Source organism: Aotus nancymaae, unplaced genomic scaffold (genome assembly GCF_030222135.1).
Source record: "Aotus nancymaae isolate 86718 unplaced genomic scaffold, 86718_ANA_hifiasm-v0.15.2.pri h1tg000108l, whole genome shotgun sequence".
NCBI lineage: Eukaryota > Metazoa > Chordata > Mammalia > Primates > Aotidae > Aotus > Aotus nancymaae.
Genome location: NW_026988523.1, coordinates 3,228,948 through 3,252,728, shown reverse-complemented (window position 1 = coordinate 3,252,728; position 23,781 = coordinate 3,228,948). Strand labels below are relative to the sequence as shown.

Sequence of the window (23,781 nt, the reverse complement as noted above, 5' to 3'; positions counted from 1 at the left end):
AACAAGGAAAATTAAGCATTAATGGTACCTTTTCTTTCTTCTACTCTAGAAAACTGTTTTATTCTTTTAATTAGGATAAAAGATCAAACTTTAGACATTTGCCTAGATATATATATATATCATATTTTATTAAATTAGAGTTCAATATTAGTTTTTTCTTAGTAGCACAGGGAAAGCTATTAATCTTTGCAGGTTCATTGAGATTGAATTTCACATCAAGTGTTTGCTTTCCTTTCACTAGAAGTACTTGGTAGTAACAAGAAAGGAGATAGAATGCTTTTAACACCCTTTTCTTAGTAACAACACTATAGAATCTTTTTTTTTGAGTCAGAATCTCCCTCTCTTGCCCAGGCTGGAGTGCAGTGGTGCGATCTCGGTTCACTGTAATCTCTGCCTCCCTGGTTCATGCAAGTCTCCTGCCTCAACCTCCTGAGTAGCTGATTTTACAGGCGTGCACCATCATGCCCAGCCAAATTTTTTTTGCTTTTTTTTTAGTAGAGTTGGGGTTTAATCATACTGGTCAGGCTGGTCTCCTAACCTCAGGTAATCCACCCGCCTCAACCTCCCAAAGTGCTGGGATTACAGGTGTGAGCCACTGCTCCTGGCCTGTAGAATCATTTTAAATGCATAGTTTTCTGATTATACATTTGCCAAAAACAAAATAGGAAAGACGTCTTTATTATCTGGTTTGCATTACATGAGAGAGAATGCCTTTCTGGCTGTTGACAAATACATGAATAAAATAATTCAAATCAATTGTTTTGTTAATCAGTACTTTCAAATAAGTATTTCAAATGGCTTTTCTGCTATATGCTTGCCATTCTTTTATGAAATGGATACTACTTGAAAACTTATTGTGTGGCAGGCACCATTCCCATATTTTCATGGGATTGTTTTAGTGTTCTCGCTCCTTCTGTTCCATTGGTTTACTTGATGGTTTACATACCAATACCACACTATTGTTGTGTTGTTTTGTGTTTTGACTTAACTTTAGAATATGTAGAAAAATGTTCCAAATTGCTTTCTTTCCTCCCATGATTGGTTTTGCTCATCTTGCACATCTGTCTTATATATTTCGAGATTATTTCATCATATTCTGTGAAAAGTCATAACAGAGTTTTGATTATGATTAGATTCAATGTAGAAATTAATTTTGGGTTATCTTTTGACCTCTTGTAAACTATATTTTAGCTGTTTCTTAGTAAACTGTATATAACTCCTGTAACTATATTTTTATTGAGATGTTTATTCTGTATTAAAGGAGAAAAATGAAATAAAATCTGGCAAATAGGTCACTAAACCTAGGCCTAAATTTATGACATTCTAGAACAGTTCTGTGTAAGCTAGCAGAAATACTATTTTCTCTGTATTATAATGGTCAGATGCCTTTGGGAATTACTAGATTGAATAATGCTACACCAGATTCTTTATTAAATAGGACTTTTTGGAGCCTTTGCATGTTAATATGCATTGCCAACCTGTTTATGTGACTCCAAAATCATTTTTTTCAAAGCATATACTATTCTAGTTCTCTATATTGTGAATGTGAATAATACTGTGAAATGCGATCATAGGATGATTTTTAGTTTGCTAAAAAGTTTGTCACTGTGGATTCATAACCAATACAGTAATTTTTGAAAGCTCAGATATGGAACATTTTCATTACCACAATAAATACTCATAATGCAGTCTACAAAGTACTATTGTAAATCCTGAGTACCTATTAAAAATAGTGGAATTATGATTTCTATATTTTAACATATATTTTATTTTAATTACTTTAATAATTAGTATGCCATGTACCAACCTGATTTGAAACTAGTGTCATTACTTGAATTTTTGTTTCCTCAAGATAGAATTTTAGCAGAAATGCTTATTAACCTACCTGAAAGTTAATTTTGTGAAAGTTTTTTGTTTTATTTGTGGCTATTAGCTTAAATTCAGTGTGATACTGAAAGAGCAATTTTTCTGTGTACAGATTTTATTTGTTTTTTAATTTGCTTTAATGGAATGAGTGCTAGTCTACTAACCTGCTCATTTTATTCAGACTTATTCAAGTTTTTTTGTATTATCAAATACATTAAATCAGATGTTAAAAAGCAAAGTCAGTACTGCATTAGTAAGATTACAATTCTTAATTTAAGATTGTTAAATTAAGAAATGAAGACTTTTAAATTATTTTATTGTCACCATAACATACATATTATGTCACTTTATCTAAATCATATTTTATTACTTCTGTGTTCAGTATATATTTGAAGCAGCATGTTATGTATTTTTAATAAAATTACATTTTAGTTTTAAAAATAGCTTTCTGTATTGGAAAGAAGCATCCTACTTTTTGCCCCAGTTCTATCTTAGCTTTGTTATTTATTAATAACTAGACATTTAAAACCAATCACCCTTTATACCAGAGCAAGGAGAATGATCGTTTCCGTACCTCTCCTTTTTCTTTAGAAACTGCCCTTGGTGCATTAGCAAGGGTCCTGAGAGAAGACTGGAAACAAAGTGTTGAGTTAGCTACAAACATAATTTACATCTTTTTTTGCTTTTCCAGGTAAGTATAAAAACTATTAAACAAAAAAACTACAGTTATCTCTGTTGCTTTTTGTCTGTATCATTGATTCAATTTGTAGATCACTCATTCTCAGTTTTTCTGTGTGTCTGCCTGTGCTCTACTGCTGAATTCTTATTCCTGTTTCCCATTGTCTGTCTTGCTGTTATTCTATCTTTTATGTAGTCTATACTCATTCATGCCTCAGTTTCCTCATGAGCAAAATTTGGATAGTAATAGTGGCACCCTCTTTGGATAGTTTTTTGGATTAAATGAATTAAAAATGGAAATACTTAGAATAAAGCCTGATCCAGAGTAAGTGCTCAGTAAATGTTATTGTTATGTATATGCATGTATGTGCACATACGTGTTATGTATCCATATTAATTATGTAGCTTTAAGAAAGAAGATGTTTATTAAGAAATTGTGAAAAGTTTCTAGCCAATTCCTAGAGAATTGCTGCTTCTGTTCTAAAAATATGCTAGTATTAGCAAATAAATATTTATTGAATAAATACTTGGATGAATGAATTATCTAGAAAACATGTAAAGCCTTATTACTAGTACTTACTAATTCTCTGATGTCAGTTTATACAATAAATATAGGGTATGTCTAGTATTGTTACATTATTAGTTTTGTTAGACAATAATCTAAAAATTTATTGTGAGTATCTGAGTTAATATGGTGGTTAATTACAAAAAAGTGTCTACTTTCTAACTTCTTAAAAATATTTTAGGTAAGGGTAATGTGATAAAATATATTTAAAGTAATTTTATAGTCTCACGTCTTCCTGGTATACTGTGGATATATTCATTTATCGAAATATGTATATCAAATTTATTTTCTACATGATTTGTACCAGTGATCACTAAAAACAAATTTTCTGTACTCATAAAATATGTTCTTTTAAATATATATTAAAATGCCTTTTTTAAAGCTTTTCTCAGTTTCATGGACTTATTACTCACTATAAAATTGGAGCCCTGTGTATGAATATTATTGATCATGAGTTAAAAAGACACGAGCTTTGGCAAGAAGAACTTTCAAAGAAGAAGAAAGCTGATATCCTTTTACAGTGGCATTTGAACCCTCTGCTGACTTTGGTTATAAGTTTTGAATGGGTGGAATGGTTTTGTTCTTTTTAAAAAATTGTTAATTGCATTACTTGGAAACAATGCAGTTGTATGTTATGGAAAGTAAGAAGTAGATTGAAACCATCAAAATGAATACAGTTTGACATTCACTTTGTGTCTCTTCACAACCTTTCTTAGTTGACGAGGTAGAAGGAGCAGGTAATAGTTTGTCAGGTAACTTAGTAGATGAGCCTCTAAATGATTACATCATTACATACACTAAGATCCTTTGCTTAGTTGGAGTCTGGCTCACCACTGCTGCTTATGTACTTCTATCTGAGTACTAAGGTGACTTTGATTAGAATGTGTGTAAATTTGGTGATGAACCTAGTTAAAAGCTCTATTTTTCTAGGAAAGTACAAAAATATTTTTCTTAATAAATACAAATTTGAAAGCCCTCTAGAGTGATAGAACTTGTGAAAGGAAATTTAGGTATCTGTTTTAATCTATCTTGCAAATATAAAAGTCTTTTCTGCAACTTCCCTGATAAATGGTGTCATATAGGCTATTCATTAACAATATCACTGCTTATTGATTTAACCCATTCTGTGGTTTAGCATTCTGTTTATTATAATAGTCTTTTGCTTAGTGCACTGAAGTCCGTTTCCCAATAACTTCTATCCGTTGGTTCTAGTATTGCATACTAAAGCAATATAGAATAAAGATACTTTCTTCAACATCGTAATTCTCATATTTGAAGATATTTATCATATTTTAGCCTCAACAACTTAATGCTTCTATATCAAAGGCCCCTGGTTTATTTATATCTGTTCAAGCATAATGTGTTTTGCAGATCAACAAGGCATGCTGATAACTTTCCTTTGAATCAAGTGTTTATTGATGTCTTTTAAAAAGTGAAAACTTTATTCCTGTTGTACAGAATATCACACATTTTTAACTCTCCCTTGTGCAAAAGTAGACCGTACTTTTATGTTAATTTTGGCCTCCAGAAACTCTGAGGCTTCAATTTAATCTGTGTTGTAATAGGTTAATTCAGGGTATTGTCTACAGAATCTCTCAGGCTTTTATTATTGTCACTTGGAACTCCAAGATACTATAAAATCCACACTCACACACAGGCTTTGACTTTTCTTAATTAGAATCTTTTCAGGTTTATAAATTTTCTATGCATACCATAAACTTCTGGCATCTAAATTGATACTGACTCAACTACATCAACCACCCAAGAATCCTTGAGACCTTTACATCAGTTCTGGAGTGCAAGTACTCCCGAATGCTTCAGTGGTACCCAAGATTTATTTAAAACTGGAGAAGTATGGAGGGAACAACTAGTGAAACTCTTTAGCAATCATTAATTTGCTTTTTGTGATTGTTTGGTGACAAGAACTCATATCTTAGGACACATTGTGTTTCTATATCAGACACCATTAATTTTAAAATTCACTATTTAACCACTACGAGAGGAAAATATGCTTTCAATTAAACTACGACACATAATAGATTATAAGACACATCCAGTTTTGAAGATGTTAAGATAAGAGGAAAATGTGTCTTAGACTTAATAGATTATGGTAATTGAAGGGATATAAAAATGACCTCAGAATTCTGGCCATTTCTCCTGACATGTTACTATTTTTTTATGTCCTAAATTTCTTTGTATTTTGATACAAGTGGTATTCAACAAGGTCAGCTCCTTTGACTCATTCTGGGGTCATATGCTCGACTCATATGCTTGGAGATACTGAAGTAACTGATTATTTTTGCAAGGTGTCCAGGGGATGATTTGGGATCAAAAGATGTGATTTAAAAAATTTGTTTACCTATAAGTTTGGGATAGTTCTTTCTTGGCATCTCTAGTCTGAAAAGGCTGCCACAAAAGCGTTAGATTTAATCTACGTCCTTTGAATATTCTGGGCATTTGTCTCAAGTAAAATCCAGTGTTCTTAGTAATTAAATCACTCTCTGAGGCAGTAATTTTTTTGGTTCATGGACCCACTTGATGATCTGTTGAAAGTTATAGACTTGTGCACCTGCATAAAATAGTCACAGTTTCTGGGAATTCAGGTATTTGGTGAGGTTCAAACATCTATATGATGTTAGCCGTGGGCTGTACAAAAAAATATTTGTTCACTCAAGGACTCCCAGGGAATCCATGACCACTTAGATAAGAAGTCCTGTTACAGCACAATTATTGTGCAGAGAACATTTTAGTTAAACTTTTGGGGAGACAAAATAACTGGATAAAGTTGCATATAAAATTTAATAGTGCTGTTGTTCATAGAATTTACCAATAGATTTTTTTGCTTCAATGAGTATGGATAATCCTTAACAAGTTGTTTACTTGATGAAGACCCTGAAAACCAAACCTTGAGAAAGGATTATGAAAAAACTTTAAAAAAGTACCAGGGGCTTGTGGTAAAACAGGAACAGCTATTACGAGGTATGAATTCCTAAGCAATGAGGAAAGTAACAAAGTACTTACTCTAAATACATTTGTTTTGTTCACTTTTTGTCATACCTATAAAGCTAATGTGAGAATAACTGAAAGTTCTATAAATGTTAATATGCTACAAGTTCTTCTGTCTTTAGCATGGATAATACTTTAAATTTCAGTCAGTATTTTTCCCCATTTAGTTCCTAAATATACTTATTATTTATAAATAATAAGTATACTTATTTATAAATAATGTTATGAATAATAAGTATACTTATTATTTATAAATAATAAGTTATAAATAAGTATACTTATTATTTATTTCCTAAGAAAGGATTTTTTAATCCAGTGTGTGACCTTTTCAATGATAAGAATCTTTGTCTCTTCAGCCCTAACTGACTTGTTTTATAAAGTGAATTATTTTGTTGCTTTCCTTGGAAATTGATATAAAAATTTCAAAATATTTCTATTATTTAATAGAAAAGAATTCCTTTTCTCTAGCTTTATTAAGAGATGTAAAACTTCAGTAATACGGGTTTTTGGTTACTGATGAGATGTAAAATCTCTTGCTAGTTAGTGATAATGACGTGGGGCTTTTAAGTGTGAATTTAATTCCTGATTTGTACTTGACTGTTTCATGATTCATTTAGTTCATTGCTGTTTGACTAACTTTGTAGTGGAAATACTTGTTAACTCCCAAAATATTTTCATCCTGTGAGGATTACTAGCAACTTTAACTACACTGAGTTTTTAAAATATTTGAAGCCAAATAATTTAGTTTAACCTGTTGGAGAAAATGTCGGATTTTCCAAAGTTAATTTTAAAATATGCTAGAAAATAATAGGTATTATCTATGTCAGCATATAATCCAAAATGCATCAGATCTCAAGAAAGTAATTGTTTTCATGTAGAAGTTTTAAATAACTAATTTGACTTTTTTAACATATAAAACTAAGCTGTTTCTAACCAAATATTTTATTTATGCTAATATTGTATGCTCTTGTAAGAGCTTTATTGAGGTATAGTTGACAGATAATAACTGTACAATTTTAAATTATACAATTTGATAAATTTTAACATACGTAAATACCCATGAAATTATGACCATAATCAAGATAACATCCATCACTCCCAATATTTCCTCATGCATCTTTGTAATCTCTCCCTTTCCTTCTTCCTTCTCTCTTATTCCCAAGTCATCACTGATCTGCTTTCTCACTTTAGGTTAGTTTGCATTTTCTAGAGTTTTATATAAATGAAATCATATAGTATGCATTCCTTTTTGTCTTTTTTAGTCAGCATAAAGATTCATCCATATTATTGCATTTATCAATAGTTCACTCCTTTTTGATATTGAATGATATTTCTTTGTATTCACCTGTTGATGATCATTTAGAATATTTCCAGTTTTTGGCAGTTTTGATGCTGCTGTGAATATTTGTCTATAAGTCTTTGTATGGACATACACTTTATTTTCTCTTAGTTAAATACCTAGTGATGGAATGGCTGAGTCATATGATAGGTGTATGTCTAACTTTATAAGAAACTGCCAAATGTTTTTCTATAATAGTTGCACATCTCTTGATGGGCTTATCTGTCATCTCTTTATGTTTATTGAAGTATGCCTTCTCTAACTTTTGCCTATTATTAAATTGGATTGTTTTATATATATTCTTTACATGTTTTGGATATGAGCATTTATCAGATATGTGATTTGCAAAAATTTTTATTCTCTTTAAGTATCTTTTTAGGTGCAGAATTTTACATTTTTATGAAGTCCAAGTTACTTAGTATTTTTTGGATCAAAGTTTTGGTATTGTATCTAAGAAATCCTTTCCTTCAGGCATGATGGCTCACGCCTGTAATCCTAGCACTTTGGGAGGCCGAGGTGGGCGGATCACGAGGTCAGGACATCGAGACCATCCTGGCCAACATGGTGAAACCCCATCTCTACTAAAAATACAAAATTTAGCTGGACGTGGTGGCGCCTGACTGTAGTCCCAGCTACTCGGGAGGCTGAATTGCTTGAACGCGGGTGGCGGAGGTTGCGGTGAGCTGAGATCACGCCACTGGCAGCCTGGCGACAGAGTGAGAGAGAACACATCTCAAAAAAAAAAAAAAAAGAAATCCATTCTTGACTAAAGGTTATAATTATTTTAGCTTATGTTTTCTTCTAGAAGTTGTATAGTCTCAGAGTTTATAGTTAAGCCTATAATACATTTTCAGTTAATTTTTGTATATGGGATGAGGAATGCATTTTTTTTTTTTGCACATGGATAGTTAATTATTCAAGTACTACTTTTGAAATCACTATCTTTTATCTACTGAACTGATTTATGTCTTTGTCAGAACCATTTATTTATATATATCATGCCTATGTTGGGGTTTCTATTTTGTTGTATCCATCACTTTTGTGTGTTCTGATGCCAGTAGCACAGTGTCTTCATTACTGTAGCTTGTAGAAAATTTTGATATCAGGTGGTGTTAGCCCTACCAATTTTTTATTTGATTTATTTCTACTCTGATCTTTATAACTTTTTTTCCTTCAGCTTACTTTGAGTTTAATATGCTCTTATTTTTTTGTGTGTTTTTTTAAGGTGGAAGCTGGGGTCATTTATTCAAGACCTTTCTTCTTGAAGAGAGCTATTTACTGCTATAAATTTCCCATTAAGCACTTCTTCGGTGGCATCCCACAGATTTTCATATGCCCTATTTTCATTTTCATTCAGTTTTAATACTTTGCAATTTCTCTTTTTGTTTCCTCTTTGACCCATGCATTATATAGAAGGGAGTTATTTTTTTCCCCAAATAAATGGGGATTTTCCAGAAAGCTTCATATTACTGATTTTTAGTTTAATTTATGGTCATGAGATAAAATATTTTGTAATATTTCAGTCCTTCAAAATGTATTTAGACTTGTTTCATGGTCTAGAATATGGTCTTTCTTCAAGACTTTGTATGCACTTGAATGTGCATTCTGCTGTTTTACATGGGGTTTTCTGTCAGTGTCAGTGAGGTGAAGTTGTTTCTTAGTGATGTTCAACTCTTTACATGTATTAATGTTTTTCTGTACTTTTCCTATTGTTGAGAGAGTAATATTGAAATCTCTGACAATTATTGTGGATTTATTTATTGCTCCTGCACTTCTACCAGTTTTCACTACATATATTTTGAAGCTCTATTCTTGGGGACATAAAGATGTAGGATGTAGATGTGCTATTGATAAATTGTCCTTCTTATCAATATGAAGTAATCTTCATCATGTATGGTAACATCTTTTGGTCTGAAATCTACCTTTTCTTACGTTAATCTACTTTTTCTTGTGACTAATGTTAGCATGGGATATATTTGTCTATCCTTTTATTTTTAGTATATTTATATCAAGTGTGTTTTTTTATGAACAGAATTTAGATTGGCTGTGTGTATGTGTGTGTGTGTGTGTGTGTGTGTATGTATGTGTCTTTTTTCTCCTTTTTCCTTCTTGTCTGCTTTCTCATGGATTTAACATTTTTTAAATTCTATTTTATTTCCATTGTTAGCTTAACTATAAGTCTTTTGTTATATTATTGATGGCTTTAAGGTTTATATTGTACATCTCTCTTTTTTTTTTTTTTTTGAAATGGAGTCTCACTCTGTCGTCAGGCTGGAGTGCAGTGGTGCGATCTCAGCTCACTGCAACCTCTGCCTCCTGAGTTCAACCAATTCTCCTGCCTCAGCCTCCCAAGTAGCTGGGACTATAGGCATGTGCCACCACACCCAGCTAATTTTTGTGTTTCTAGTAGAGATAGAGTTTCACCGTGTTGGCCTAGATAGTCTCGATCTTTTGACCTCATGATCCACCTGCCTTGGCCTCGCAAAGTGCTGGGATTACAGGCGTGAGCCACCACACCTGGCCTATATTATACATCTTTAAGCATAATTGTCTAACTACAAGTGATACATCTTTAATTTATCATAAGTTAAATCTGCTGTCAAGTATTTTGTACCATTTCATGCTTAGTGTTAGAATCATTTCTTCCCTCTCCCACATCTAAGCTATTAGTAACATTTTTGATAGTTGTACATATATTATAAACCCTGTAATAAGGCCAGATGCGGTGGCTCATGCCTGTAATCTCAATATTCTGGGAGGCCCAGGTGAGCAGTTCACTTAAGGTCAGGAGTTTGAGACCAGCCTGGGCAACATGGTGAAACCCTGTCTCCACCAAAAAACAAAAGTCAGCTGGGGATAGTGGTGCACGCCTTTAGTCCCTAGCTACTCAGAAGGCTGAGGCAGGAAAATCACTTGAATTGGCCAGGCGGAGGTTGCAGTAAGCTGAGATTGCGCTGTTGCACTCTAGTCAGGTGACAGAGCAAAACTCTATCTCAAAAAAAAAAAACCAAAAACAAACAAACAAAAAAAACCCTGTAATACATTATCATTTTATGTAATCAATTTTATTTTAAAGATATTTAAATAATAAGAAAATAATCTTTTATATTTACATGTATGGTTACCATTTCTATTGATCTTATTCCTTTGTGTAGATCCATATTTCTGTCTGGTGTCATTTTGTTTTTGCCTGAGCAATTTCGTTTAATTTTTCTTGTGGGACATATTTACCAGTGATTATCTTTTGTGTATCTAAAAAAGTCTTATTTTAAAAATATTTTTATCATTTTGAAATATTATCACTGGGTTTAGAATTCTAGGTTGAAAACATTTTTTTAATACAATAAGGATGTTGCTCCACTGTTGCCTTGTTTGAATTGTTTTCGATGGGAAGTCTGCTGTCATGCTCTGTTTTTCTATTCATATGTCTTTCTCTGACTGCTTTTATGATTGTCTCTGCATCATTTGTTTTGAGCAATTTATTATGACAGGCCTTGGTGTAATTTTTTTTTATGTTTCTTGTTTTTGGAGTTTAGTGAGCTTATTGAAACTCTGGGTTTATAATTTTCACTAAATTTGGAATGTTTCTGTTACTATTTTTTCAGGGACTACAGTTAAACCTATATTAGGCCACTTGAAGTTGTTCCACAGTTCTCTGATACTCTACATTTTTGCCATCTTTTTCTTTGTGTTTAATTGTGGATAGTTTCTGTGATTATGTCTTCAGTTTCACTAATCTTTTTTTCTCCTGTCTCTAAACTACTGTTAATTTCATGTAGTTTACAGTCTCAAGCATTGTAGTTTTCAGTGATAGAAGTTTGAATATTTTTTATCTCCCATGTTTCTACTTTTAGATCTGGAATACAGTTATACTTAAAATGTTCCTTTTTTATAATTAAACTCTAGGTCAATTCTTGGACAGTTTCAATTTGTTCACTTTTCTCTTCCTTGTGAGTTGTATTCCCTACTTCTTGTATGACTGATAATCTTTGATTAGAAGCAAGGCAGTGTGAGGATGAAACCCTTCTATAAGTAGATGATTAAGAAAAAAAAAAAACGAAGCAAGACAGTGAAATTTACATTGTTGTGTGTGGATTTTTTAATTCCTAAAAATGTCTTTGAGTTTTGTTTGAGTACATAGTTAAATTACTTGGAAACAGTTTGATCCTCTTGGATCTTACTCTTATAATTTGTTAGTCTGGACAGAAGCAGCATTTAGTATAAAGCTAGTTATTTCCCACTATAGAGGCAAGACCCCTCTGAGGACTCTACCCACTAATGCATGAATTACGAGGTTGCCAGTATGGTTGGTAGAAACAGGCATTATTTTCAGCTATGTTCTTTTACTTCTCTCATTTTGTTCTGTCTCAGCCTCACTAAATTCCTGGCTCCTATCAATACTCAACTCAATATTTGAGGGAGACCTCTATAGAACTCCAGAGTCTCTCTCTGCTTAACTCTTTCCTCTCCAGTACTCTTTTCTGTGAACTCCTTGGCTTCTCTGGATTCTTGGCTCCAACTCCTTAACTCAGGGATTCTGTCAGGTTCTGCCTTGATTCTCTTTCACTGTGTTGTGACATGGAAACTCTCTCAAGGTAGTATTCTAGGGCAAACATTGGACTATCCCATTTATTTCTTATCTCTCAGTGATCACTGTCCTTCATTTTATGGTGTCCACTATTGTGAAAATCTTTGTTTTGTATATTTTAGTCTGATTTTTTTGGTGGTGTTGTCAGGTGAAAGTTTAAAATCCCATCCTATTAATTTCCTGGGGTGCTATAACAAATTACCATAAACCGAGTGGCTTAAAACACTAGAAATTTATTCTGTCATAGCTCTGGAGCGTAGAAGGCCAAAGTCAAGGTGTCATCAATGCCATGTTCTTTCTGAAGACTTTGGGAAAGAATCTTCTCTTGTCTCTTTCTGGCTTTTGGTGGGTCCCAGCAATCTGTGGAGCTTCTTGGCTTTTAGCTATATCACTCCAGTCTCCTTCTTCCCACTGTATGTCATCTTCTCCTCCTCTTAAGACACCAGTCATTGGATTCACGGTGTACCCTAATACATAATTACCTCACCATAACCAATTACATCTGCAACGACCCTATTTCCAAATAAGGCACATCCTGAAGTTTTGGGTGAACATAAATTTTAGGACGACACTATTCAACCTACTATATGTATCTTGGCTGTAAAGAGAAGTCTGCTTGTTTTTTCAATGTAATTATAAAACCTTTTGACAATGCCTTGCATAGAAAGTCAGCATAATGCAATAGTATAAATATGTGAGCTTTGGATTCTGATAGGCTTGAGTTTTAATTTATCATTACTACTTTCTACATGTATGTAGGGCAAGTTATTTAATTTCTTTGAATTGGGTTTCCCATCTGTAAAATTTTTATGCTACTTTACTCATAAAACTGTTTTAGAATTAAAATACCCTTTATACATCAATAGACCTGACATACAGTAGGTACTTAATAAGTGAGATTCACCTTTCCAGTATTTGTTAAATAAATTTTATGTTTATCTACTTGTACATATACCTGTGCATGTATTTCTTCTTTTCCTAAGAGTTTAGAGGTAGTTTGCAAGAATACACGAAGTGAAATAATAAAACAATGAGGCCACAAGAGAAGAAAAAGACTATATAGACCATAAAAGCCTACATAATTCTCACAGAAATTGAACTCTGAAGCTCCCTATCAATCAAGGAAAAATAGAAAACATTATCCATTAATATCATTTTCACCGTAAAAAGAACACAATAAGTTTCCTTTGAGAACTTAAGCATTTTTATTATACAAATCTAAAAGAAAGTTTACTTTAAACTAGCAAACAATGGCTTCAACTCTGTCTAGTGTAATAATTGTGTTAGTGAATTTGATAAGGTCTTTTCTTATAGTGACTAACAGAAAATGTTTGCATATGAAAAGTCGATTTAAGTAGGCTCAAATTTAGCTGTAGTTATACTGTATATTTTGGAATTCGTATATATGTTGCACTTCTTAGCTGCAGACTTTAGTTGTTAAAGTTTTATAATGTGCCAGGCGCGGTGGCTCACGCCTGTAATCCCAGCACTTTGGGAGGCCGAGGCGGGTGGATCGCGAGGTCAAAAGATCGAGACCATCCTGATCAACATGGTGAAACCCCGTCTCTACTAAAAATACAAAAAATTAGCTGGGCATGGTGGCGCATGCCTGTAATCCCAGCTACTCAGAGGCTGAGGCAGGAGAATTGCCTGAACCCAAGACCAGGAGGCGGAGGTTGCGGGGAGCCGAGATCGCGCCATTGCACTCCAGCCTGGGTAACAAGAGCGAAGCTCCGTCTCAAAAAAAAAAAGTTTTATAATGTGATCTTGTTTTCTATATGTATAAAAACTATTTTTCCCTGTCTGCTTTATTTTTTCCTGACTTATCTACCTTTAATTGCCATTTGATTTCTATTAAACTCTAAGCTCCAAGAGGGCAGGAATCATTGTTTTATTTTGGTTATTGTGTCCTTCTCAGCATCATATGAATTACTGTATATATATGTTTCGTTTTAAATGACATATATATATGCTATTCAGTAACAACAAATGTTTTCTAATTAACCAATTACTAACCAGTTAAAATTTTCAGAATAATATATAATACCTTTTTAGGGCTATCTCTATTGCCTTGGTGAGTAGAAATGATTTTCTAAATTGTTGAATCAGTATACTAATTCTTTAACTCTCATATATTTTACTTTTCTAGTTGCTCTTTATTTGCTTCTGAATCTTGCTGAGGATACTCGTACCGAACTGAAAATGAGGAATAAGAACATAGTTCATATGTTGGTGAAGGCTCTTGATCGGGACAATTTTGAGCTGCTCATTCTAGTTGTGTCATTCTTGAAGAAACTCAGCATTTTCATGGAGAATAAAAATGACATGGTAACTTACAAAGCTTTTTCTTGAAATAGTTCGTGTTTGCCATTTTCAAGTTAGAATATTTTGATAAAAATTAAACACTTTATTCCCCTACTGAGATAATTCTGAATAAAGATTTTATAACAGCAATAATTCACTGATATGGGTTTATTAAGAAATGTATTCCATATTAGTTAATATTCCAGTTGATTGAAGCTTTCTGAATAAAAATCATTTCTAATATATAGAATGAATCTTGCCATATTAAACATAATATACAGAAAGTTTGTTTAAATTTAAAATTTTCCTTCAGAGTCACCTGATCTTATTCTTTTACCCTATTTTGCCTTCTATGTCTCTGACTTTAGTTTATGGAATTAAAATTTAGCCAAATCTCTTCATTGTTACCTACACTTCCACTTTGTTACCTATAATTCTTCTTTGTTACCTACTGTTCTACTTGGTAGCCACAACCTATTGATTCTGCTTCTTAAAAATCTCTTGAAACTATAATATTGCTTCTTTTCATTTCTAGTGCCATTGTATTAGTTCATACCCTCTTTATTCTCACCTTCTTTATTTCTTGCTTGAATTTATTATGCTAGGCTCTCATTTGCCATCTTTTATTGTGTTGATACAATGATCTTTGGGAAATACAAGTTGAGCATATATTATTTTTGCCTGTGTAGAATATATGTAGTATAGAAATATATAAAGTAAAAATTCTCATCTGCTTTTTACCATGTCATTAAAAAGTCTTTGTTATGTACAATAATATATTTGATAGCTCTTATGTTAACTGTACCTTGTTTTCAGATCATTGAGTTGTTTACAGTTTTATCTATTACAAGTAATACTTCACTGTACATATTTGTACATACGTATTTCTATGTATTTCTGCTTATTTTCTTGGGGCAGGTTTCTATAAATGAAATTATTGGATCATTGACCTTAACTCCATTGAGGATAATTTTTAGAACTATATATCATTGTGTGGCTGTGTATTACTGACTAAAGTGGCTTCTCCTTTAGATAGTCTAAATGTATAGTATGTCTGCCTATTTTATTTTATTCTAAAATCAAAAGAACTAGGAAGTAGCTGATACTATAGTGAATGACATATAGAGGGCCTTTGAAAACCTGAGACTTACGTATCAGATTTAATAAGTACCTTGAATTCTAGTTATTGAATATATGAAATTTTATTTTACCCCTCTATATTTAGTACCTATCATTTTCATCGTCAGTATATAGTTATTTATGTTCATGATGTGCCTGATATTAATTTGAGATTTAATGTTCTTAGATTAATCAAATGCATTTTTTGTTTTCATTTTTATTTAAGAGGAATATGATAACGTGGTAGTATATAAATAGTCCTGAGTAGTTAGAGTATGGCCAAATAATTGCTTCCCGTGTTATAAGTTGAAGCATGTTCTTCCATTTATGTGATCAAATTAAGTTCACTTTTAGTAGGTTCTCAAAAGTCAAATTGATTTGTATCAGCATGTATCTATTATGTATGTATTAGAGCTAGATTTAACTAATACAGTTATGTGCTTATTCTATCAAAAAGATCTTGACTATTATTAAAAGTTGTTTTCTAATAAGATCATAGAATTGGAATATATGATATAAATTGTCTCACTAAACCTCATTTTTTATTGAGGAAAAACTTGAGGTTCAGAAATGTTTGTTATTCTTCCACGATCATGAGAAGTATTTGATTACCTAGATTTTTACTAGTGATGATATGGATTTTATCTTTTATTGTGGAAGAAATATACTTTAAGGACATCTACAGAATCAAGATTTTTACGATTTGACTGGGCCTTAAATCCAAGGCTAGACTTAGTGAATCTAGCCTCCCAATTTCACAGATGAAGTAGGAAAGGATCAGAGACATTAATTTGCTTAAGGAAACAGATCTCTAGATACTCAACTTCTACTCTTCTTTTTTGCCTCCTGGGAAAAATATTTTAGGTCTTTTTTTTTAAAGACATTTTTAGTAAGATTTACAATAAGCATTTTTAAATGTTAGCTTCCAGAAACTCTGAGAAAGGTACAATTAAAGACTGAAACAAACTTGCTGATAGATTGTTGGTAAACCCTCACCTAACAAAGACTGTTAAAAAAAATACTAATTATAAGTTCTGTATTATAAAAATAGACTTGAGGAGGGCCAGGCGTGATGACTTAGGCCTATAATACACTTTAGCACTTTGGGAGGCCAAGGCAGGTGAATCATATGAGGTCAGGAGTTTAAGACCAGCCTGGCCAACATGGTGAAACCCTGTCTCTACTAAAAATACAAAAATTAGCTATGTGTGGTGGTGCATGCCTGCCATCCCAGCTGTTTGGAAGGCTAAGGCAGGAGAATCACTTGAACCAGGAGGTGGAGGTTGCAGTGAACTGAGATTGTGCCACTGCACTCCAGCCTGGGCAACAGAGCAAGACTGTGTCTCAAAAAAAAAAAAAAAAAAATGAAAGGAAAAGAAAGAAATAGACTCGAAGGCATTGCATGTTGAGGCAATTACTAAATTTTGCTCAGAGGATTGAGTTTTTATCAACCAAAAAGACATGATTAGAAGGCTGTGTTAAATACTAGTCTAGTGTTTCAACATCTGATTGATTAATGGCATATATTTCACATTCTATTCTGTGCATTAGGAATACAGATTAATAATAGGCTAGACGTGGTGGCTCACACCTGTAACTCCAGCACTTTGGGAGGCCAAGGCAGGTGGATTACTTAAAGTCAGCAGTTGAAGACCAGCCTGGCCAACATGGTGGAACCCCATCTCTACTAAAAATACAAAAAGTAGCCAGGTATGGTGGCACAAACCTATAATCCCAGCTACTTAGGAGGCTGAGGTAGGAGAATCACTTGAACCCAGAGGTGGAGGTTGCAGTGAGCTATCACACCACTGCACTCTAGCCTAGGGGACAGAGAGAGAACCCATCTAAAAAAAAAATTAATAACAAACTCTCCAAGTTTTTTTTAATTAAGTTTTGCTGTAACAACCAGTGTTAGAACCAGCAAATTGTAACACTGGTTACAGTTTGGAAAAGCAGTTTTTCAAACTGTTGCTTTTACAAAGGGAAAATACTACCTGATATAATTAGTGAAAATTGATGCTTGTAGCAGTTTTATTTATAAAAGGAATGAGAAGATGGCTGAGCTATTTGTGAGGTAGTTTTATTTATTTAAATAAAGTTTATTTTACTCTTAATGTGAACTATTACCAGCCTTACTTTTAGACAGTTTTTTAGAGGAACAACAGAGAGGATATATGTTGCCTAGGTTGCTTAATTTTCTTACCGCTAACTTTCTACATTTGGAAACAAGTTGTTTATCAGTTATATGTTTTTCACGTATTTTCACTTTTCTGTGGCTTCTTTTCATTCTTCTATGAAAAGCAGAAGTTTTTAATTTTCATGAAGTCCAGCATATAAAAAAAATTTAGTGGATTATATTTGCGTGTTATTTTAAAAATATGTCTAATCCAAGTTCACAATGATTTCTTCCTATGTTTTCTTCAAGTTTTATAGAGGTTTTTGTCATTGCTGTTTTAGTCTATGATCCATCCATTTTGAGTTAATTTTGTATATAGTGCAAGATATGGACCAAGATTTATGGTTTTTAATATGGATGTCCAGTTGTTCCAGCACTATTTGTTGAAAAGACACCCTTATCCATTGTATTGCTTTGTACCTTATTGACATTGCCTTTGCACCTTTGTTGAAAATTTGGCCATGTATACTTGCTTCTGTTTCTAGACTCTGTCTTCTGTTCCATTAATCTGTGTGTCTGTGCTTTCATCGATACCTCTTTCTCTTGATTACTGTAGCCTTATAGTAAGTCTTGAAAATCAGGCAGTAAGAGGATCCCAATGTTCTATTTTTTCAGAGTTATTCTGACTATTCTGTGTTTTTCCATGTATATTTTAAAATCATTGGGATTACATCGAATCTATTGAGGGGAATCAAGAGATCATATTGGATTTTTCCAGTCCATGAAAATGGTATAGCTTTCTATTTATTTGGGTCTTTTTTGATGTCTTCCATCATTTATAGTTTAGCATACATATTTTGCATATATTTTGTTAGATTTATACTTAAGTGTTTTACCATCCTGGTTTTGGTTGATAGTCTTTAGAAATATAATCAATTTTTGCATATTGACCTTATGTCCTGTGACTTTCTAAACTCACTTTTTAGTTGTACTGACTCACAGATTCTTGGAGATTTTCTAAGTAGACAGTAGTGTTGTCTTCAAATAAAAAGCTTTATTTCTTCCTTTCTAATCTGTATGATTTTTATTTCTCTTTCTTGCCTTCTTGCACTGAGTGATGCCCTCTAGTCTGATGCTTAAGAGGAATTTTGTGAGTGGATGTCCCTGCCTTGTTACTGATCTTACAAAGAAGTAATGTCTTTCACTATTAAGCATAATGTTAACAGTAGGGGTTTTGTAGATGCTTGCTATCATTTTAAGAAAGTTCTTCTATTTCTAGCTTGCTGAGACTTTTTACCGTAAATGGATGTTAAATTTTGTGAAATGCCTTTCCTGTATCTGTTACTGAGGTAATCATATGGTTTTTTGTTTTTTGTTTTATTTAGACTGTTGATATAATGAGTTACATTGATTGACTTTTGAATGTTTACCAGTCTTGTCTTTGGGGCATAAACATTACTTGGTCATGACATATTTCTCTTTTATATATATTGCTAGGTTTTATTAGCTTATTATTTTTTAGAATTTTTATGTTTATGAGGCATTATTCTATAGTTTTCTTTTCTCCTAATGTCTTGGTCTGGTTTTATTATTAGAATAACTGTGTCCTCATATAATGAGTTGGGGAAGCATCCCTTCTTCTTTAATTTTTTTGGAAGGGTTTGTGCAGAATTGGTATTATTTCTACTTAAATGTTAATAGAATTCACCAGTAAAAAGTCATCTAGGCCTGAGATTTTCTTTCTCTGAATTTTTAAAATAGATATAAGACTGTTTAGGTTATTTCTTCTTGAATGGTAGCTCTATAGTTTGTCTTTCAAGGACTTTATTTCATTTACATGCTATCAGATGTATGGGCATAACATTTTTGGTACTGTTTCCTTTTTCTCTCTATCTGAAGGGCTAAAGTGATTTTCTCTGTTTTATTTTTGATATTGGTCATTTTTTTCTAGATTAGTGGTTATCAGTTGCTTTGGTATTTTCAAATAATGAGCTTTTATTTTGTGTTTAATTTTTGGAAGACTTTGGAGATAGAATTACTCTATAATGAACAGCTCTAGGGTATGACTACATTGTGACTGTGGAGTACAGATAGAAGTCTGAAAGAAAAATCAGGTGTTAGTTTGTCACTGTAGCAATTTTTAAAAATTTGTGTTTATTCCTTGGCGTGGAGTGAAATGAAAAAAATATATTAAGGGCTCAATTATTAATATGATTTTTATGAGGTCAGTGAAAGATGGCAACAGTTATGAAATGGGCAGTCTAAATAAATGTTTTAGATCTCCAATAAAAGAAAAAATAGAGCAAGATTAATTATAAATCCTTTGATTAAAAAATTATAAATTTTTTAAAAAATTTCTTTCTATTTTGCCATTGCTTTTTAACTAAAGGACATGAGATTTTTTTACAACCAAAGTTTTCTGATTGCTACCTTAAAAAATTTGAATGCAGGGCTTCTCTTACTAAATAAGTTCTGTCCTCTGTGAGTATGAAATAAGTTCTCTTAAAGCAATTTTATAATCTTCTAGAGCAGAGGTCTGCAGACTTTTTCTTCAAAGGGCCAGATAGTCAATATTACAGGTTTTGCCAGTCGTATGATCTCTCTTGCAACTACTAACTCTGCTCCAGTTGTAGCCTGAAAGCAGCCATTGACAGTTGGTAAACAAATGATCACGGCTCTGTTCCAGTAAATAGTTATCAAAACTGAAATTGAAATTTCATATAATTTTTGTGTGTCATGAAATATAATTCTTCATTTGATTTTCTTTTTCAACCATTTAAAACTGTAAAAGCCAAAAGCCATTCTTAGCTCATAGGTTGAATGAAAACAGATAGCAGGCCAGATAGGCCCACTAACCATAGTTTACTGATCCCTGTCCTAAAGTTTCAACTATTGCTTTTAGTCTAACTTCTCTCCTGAGTTTCATACAATTTTTAAATGTTCACTGGACACCACCTCAAATTAAATGACAAAAATTAAAATAATGTTTTGCCTTCATTGTGCTAAGCCTCTTTTTCCGTTTGTCAGTCAGTTAACAGAAAATACATCTACCTTAGTGATTGTACAGAAAAGGACTCTGAGAATACTGTTTTTAAATAGGCCTTTTACAAGTTGGTGCTTGGTTAGTGTTTAGGACTTTGGATTGTAGGAGTATTCCTAGTCTACGAACAAATCTGATCACATCACCCCCGGACTTAGAATCATTCAAGACACTACTTCCCATATAATAATGTTAAACTTCTCAGTACAGCATTAAAAGCCTCTACAATTTGTGTAGGTCTGTCTTATAGCCTTCTGCCCATCTCCAACATATACTTTATACTATGCTTATACCAAAGCACTTGCAATTCACTAACAAGCTCTTCTATTCCTAAATGCTAGTCCACTGGCTTTTTCCTCAACTTGTATTACCATTGCCTTTCCGAACCAGAGAACAAATTCTTACTCATTTTTTTTAACTTTATTCCTAATTTGAAGTCTTCTGTTCTACCAGGTAGGTTAGTAGTTCTCTCCATGCTGTTTTCAGAGCATTTTGTTCATTCAGTTTTTATCACGTTATATTTTCATTATTCATTCTATTTGTCTTTTCTCTCTCTCCCTCTCTTTTTTTTTTTTTTTAATTCAGACAGTCTTGCTCTGTCACCAGGTTGGAGAGCAGTGGCACAATCTCGGCTCACTGCAACCTCTTAACTCCCAGGTTCAAGCGATTCTCCTTCCTCAGCCTCCCAAGTAGCTGGGACTGTAGGCATGTGCCACCACACCCCACTAATTTTTGTATTTTTAGTAGAGATGGGGTTTCACCAAGTTGGCCAAGATGGTCTTGATCTCTTGACCTTGGGATCCCCACCTCGGCCTTCTGAAGTGCTGGGATTATAGGTGTAAGTCACTTTGCCCTGCCTACACTCTTTTTTTTACTGAGAAATCCTTGAAAGCCAAGATGAGATCTTCTTTGCATAGGACCTGGTACTTAGTAGGTGGTATTCAATAATGCAAAATGTTTTTGAGGATCAAATGTAATTTGTCTTCCAATTGATGCAATTAAATGAGGGAAGGAGAGGATGGTGTGGCATATATATTTTCTCCTTCAAAGTTTGATTTCAGGAAAGTTTACAGATTGAAATGGAGTGTAAGATTAACATATAATTATAAAATAGATACACATTAGGGTAAAAACAAAGAAAAAATAATTATATATTTTTTGTCCTATTTTGCAACAGAACATCACTGTATTTGTATTTTTATTTTACTTAGGTGGAAATGGATATTGTTGAAAAACTGGTGAAAATGATACCTTGTGAGCATGAAGATCTACTGAATATCACCCTCCGACTTTTACTAAATCTGTCCTTTGACACAGGACTGAGGAATAAGATGGTACAAGTTGGACTGCTTCCCAAGCTCACTGCACTCCTAGGTATGCTTTTTAAAAATTAATGACAGTATTGCCTGGAATTTCCAACATCACTGCAGAATTGAGCTCTGTGTTGAAAAGCCTCCTGAACAAAAAAAATTTTGTCTCTATCCTTTGATTGGAACTAATAATAAAAACAAGCAAAGTAAGTGAAAAATGATCTGTACCAGGATTTCCATGGTGCTATAGAATGAACTAAAATAGCAGCTTTTAACCGTTTGACTTCATTTATCCATACTGAGCCAAAATGAAAGTAATGATGCAAGGAAAGATAAGCAGGGAAGCGAGAAGGAAAAAAATATTATATCTTCAGCATTTTTCTTTAAAAAAAAAAGCAGGTATCATTTAAGTTCTTATATTCTTCCATACATTTAAAATACTGCTTAAAAATGAGCTAATTTATGGAAACTTGTTACTAAGTTAAAAAGGGTATTTTTTTTTTTTTTTTAATAGAGACAGAATCTCACTATATTGCCCAGGCTGGTCTTGAATTCCTGGGCTCCAGCGATCCTCCCACCCCAGCCTCTTAAAAGGATATTTTGTATAGCATGACTTATAAACTACTATCTTAGAGAATTCAGTTTACAGGTTATTTTGTTTTGGCTGCCGGCAAGATACCTGTCTGTGACAAGGATGAGTTCAAGAGTTAACACTGTACAGTCAACATAATGCTAACCTTCTTTGTAGGGTATTAAATCCCTTTACAGTCTATCCAATATCTATCTTTTTGGGCTCCGCCAGTCCCAACATATACTTTACACTATGACCATACTGAAACCTTTGCAGTTTCCTAAATAAGCTCTTTTATGCCTAAGTGGCTGTCTACCTGTTTCACATGCTATTTTCCTCTACCTGCTGTGCCACTGCCTTTCTTACCCAGAAAGCAAATTGTTACTTAGCTCTTTGTTCCTTTGTTTCACAATAGCAGTTTCATTCTTTTTTACAGCTTTCTCTGTATATTCAAATACTGCACAACAATGTTACTATACTTTTTAGAAGTTACTCTATTGAGGTCCACTTTCAAAAATTGGTTTTGGAGAACCAAAGCAATGTAGACATTTGAGGAATAAAAAAAAAACTTTAAAAGGAAAGTTGATGGTCTTAAATTTAATTCATGTGACCTTTCACTTATTATAAATCTGACATAATTATGTGTCACATATTAGGTCAGCTTCTCAGCGTATGAAGATAAGCAAATTACAGTCATTGGCCTGAAGGAATTCATAGTCTATTTGGTTTGTTCAGTTTCTAGTCTTGTGCTTTTATGAAATAATTGCCTTGTAACATATGATAAAATGTATGATTTAAAAGAGATTTTTAAGAAATTAGTCATGTGATACCCACTTCATAATTTGTTAACAAGTAGTAAATTGTGGGATATAAGACATACCCAATATATAAATTAATATTTTTTCTCTTTTGGAGCTCAGTTTCTTGAGTCAGACTGTTTTAGTAGAATTGTGACTGTTTACGTGTAATCATGTGACCTTGGGCAAGTTATGCAAACTCTTTGTGACTCAGTTTCCTTATCTTTTAAATGAGGATAATAATTCAACTTAGAGTTTTTGAAGATCAAATGAGGAATTGCCTGCCAAGTACCTGACACGTAGTATTTTCTTAGCAAATACTGGTTTTTGTTATGTTTCTTACCAACATCATCATCATTTGTTATGAAGTAGACATTCTATAAATGTTGCTGACTTATGTTACTCTGAGTACGAATACTTTTCTCATAATTGTTACATTTTCGTTGACAAATTAGGTAATTTTTTTTTAAAAAGTTTGCTCT

At 32.9% G+C, this 23,781-nt stretch overlaps 1 protein-coding gene across 3 annotated transcripts in view; it reads left to right on the top strand.

Moving 5' to 3' along the window:
• Window positions 1–23,781, top strand: part of KIFAP3 (kinesin associated protein 3) — a 144,637-nt gene that overhangs the window by 34,288 nt on the left and 86,568 nt on the right. For all 3 annotated transcript variants that reach the window (XM_012444618.2, XM_012444619.3, XM_064370723.1), the window contains exons 6-10: window positions 2,458–2,557; window positions 3,492–3,616; window positions 5,990–6,088; window positions 14,192–14,370; window positions 21,833–21,995. In XM_012444618.2, the coding sequence (XP_012300041.1) occupies window positions 2,458–2,557; window positions 3,492–3,616; window positions 5,990–6,088; window positions 14,192–14,370; window positions 21,833–21,995 (666 nt within the window). The remainder of the gene's footprint in view (window positions 1–2,457; window positions 2,558–3,491; window positions 3,617–5,989; window positions 6,089–14,191; window positions 14,371–21,832; window positions 21,996–23,781) is intronic.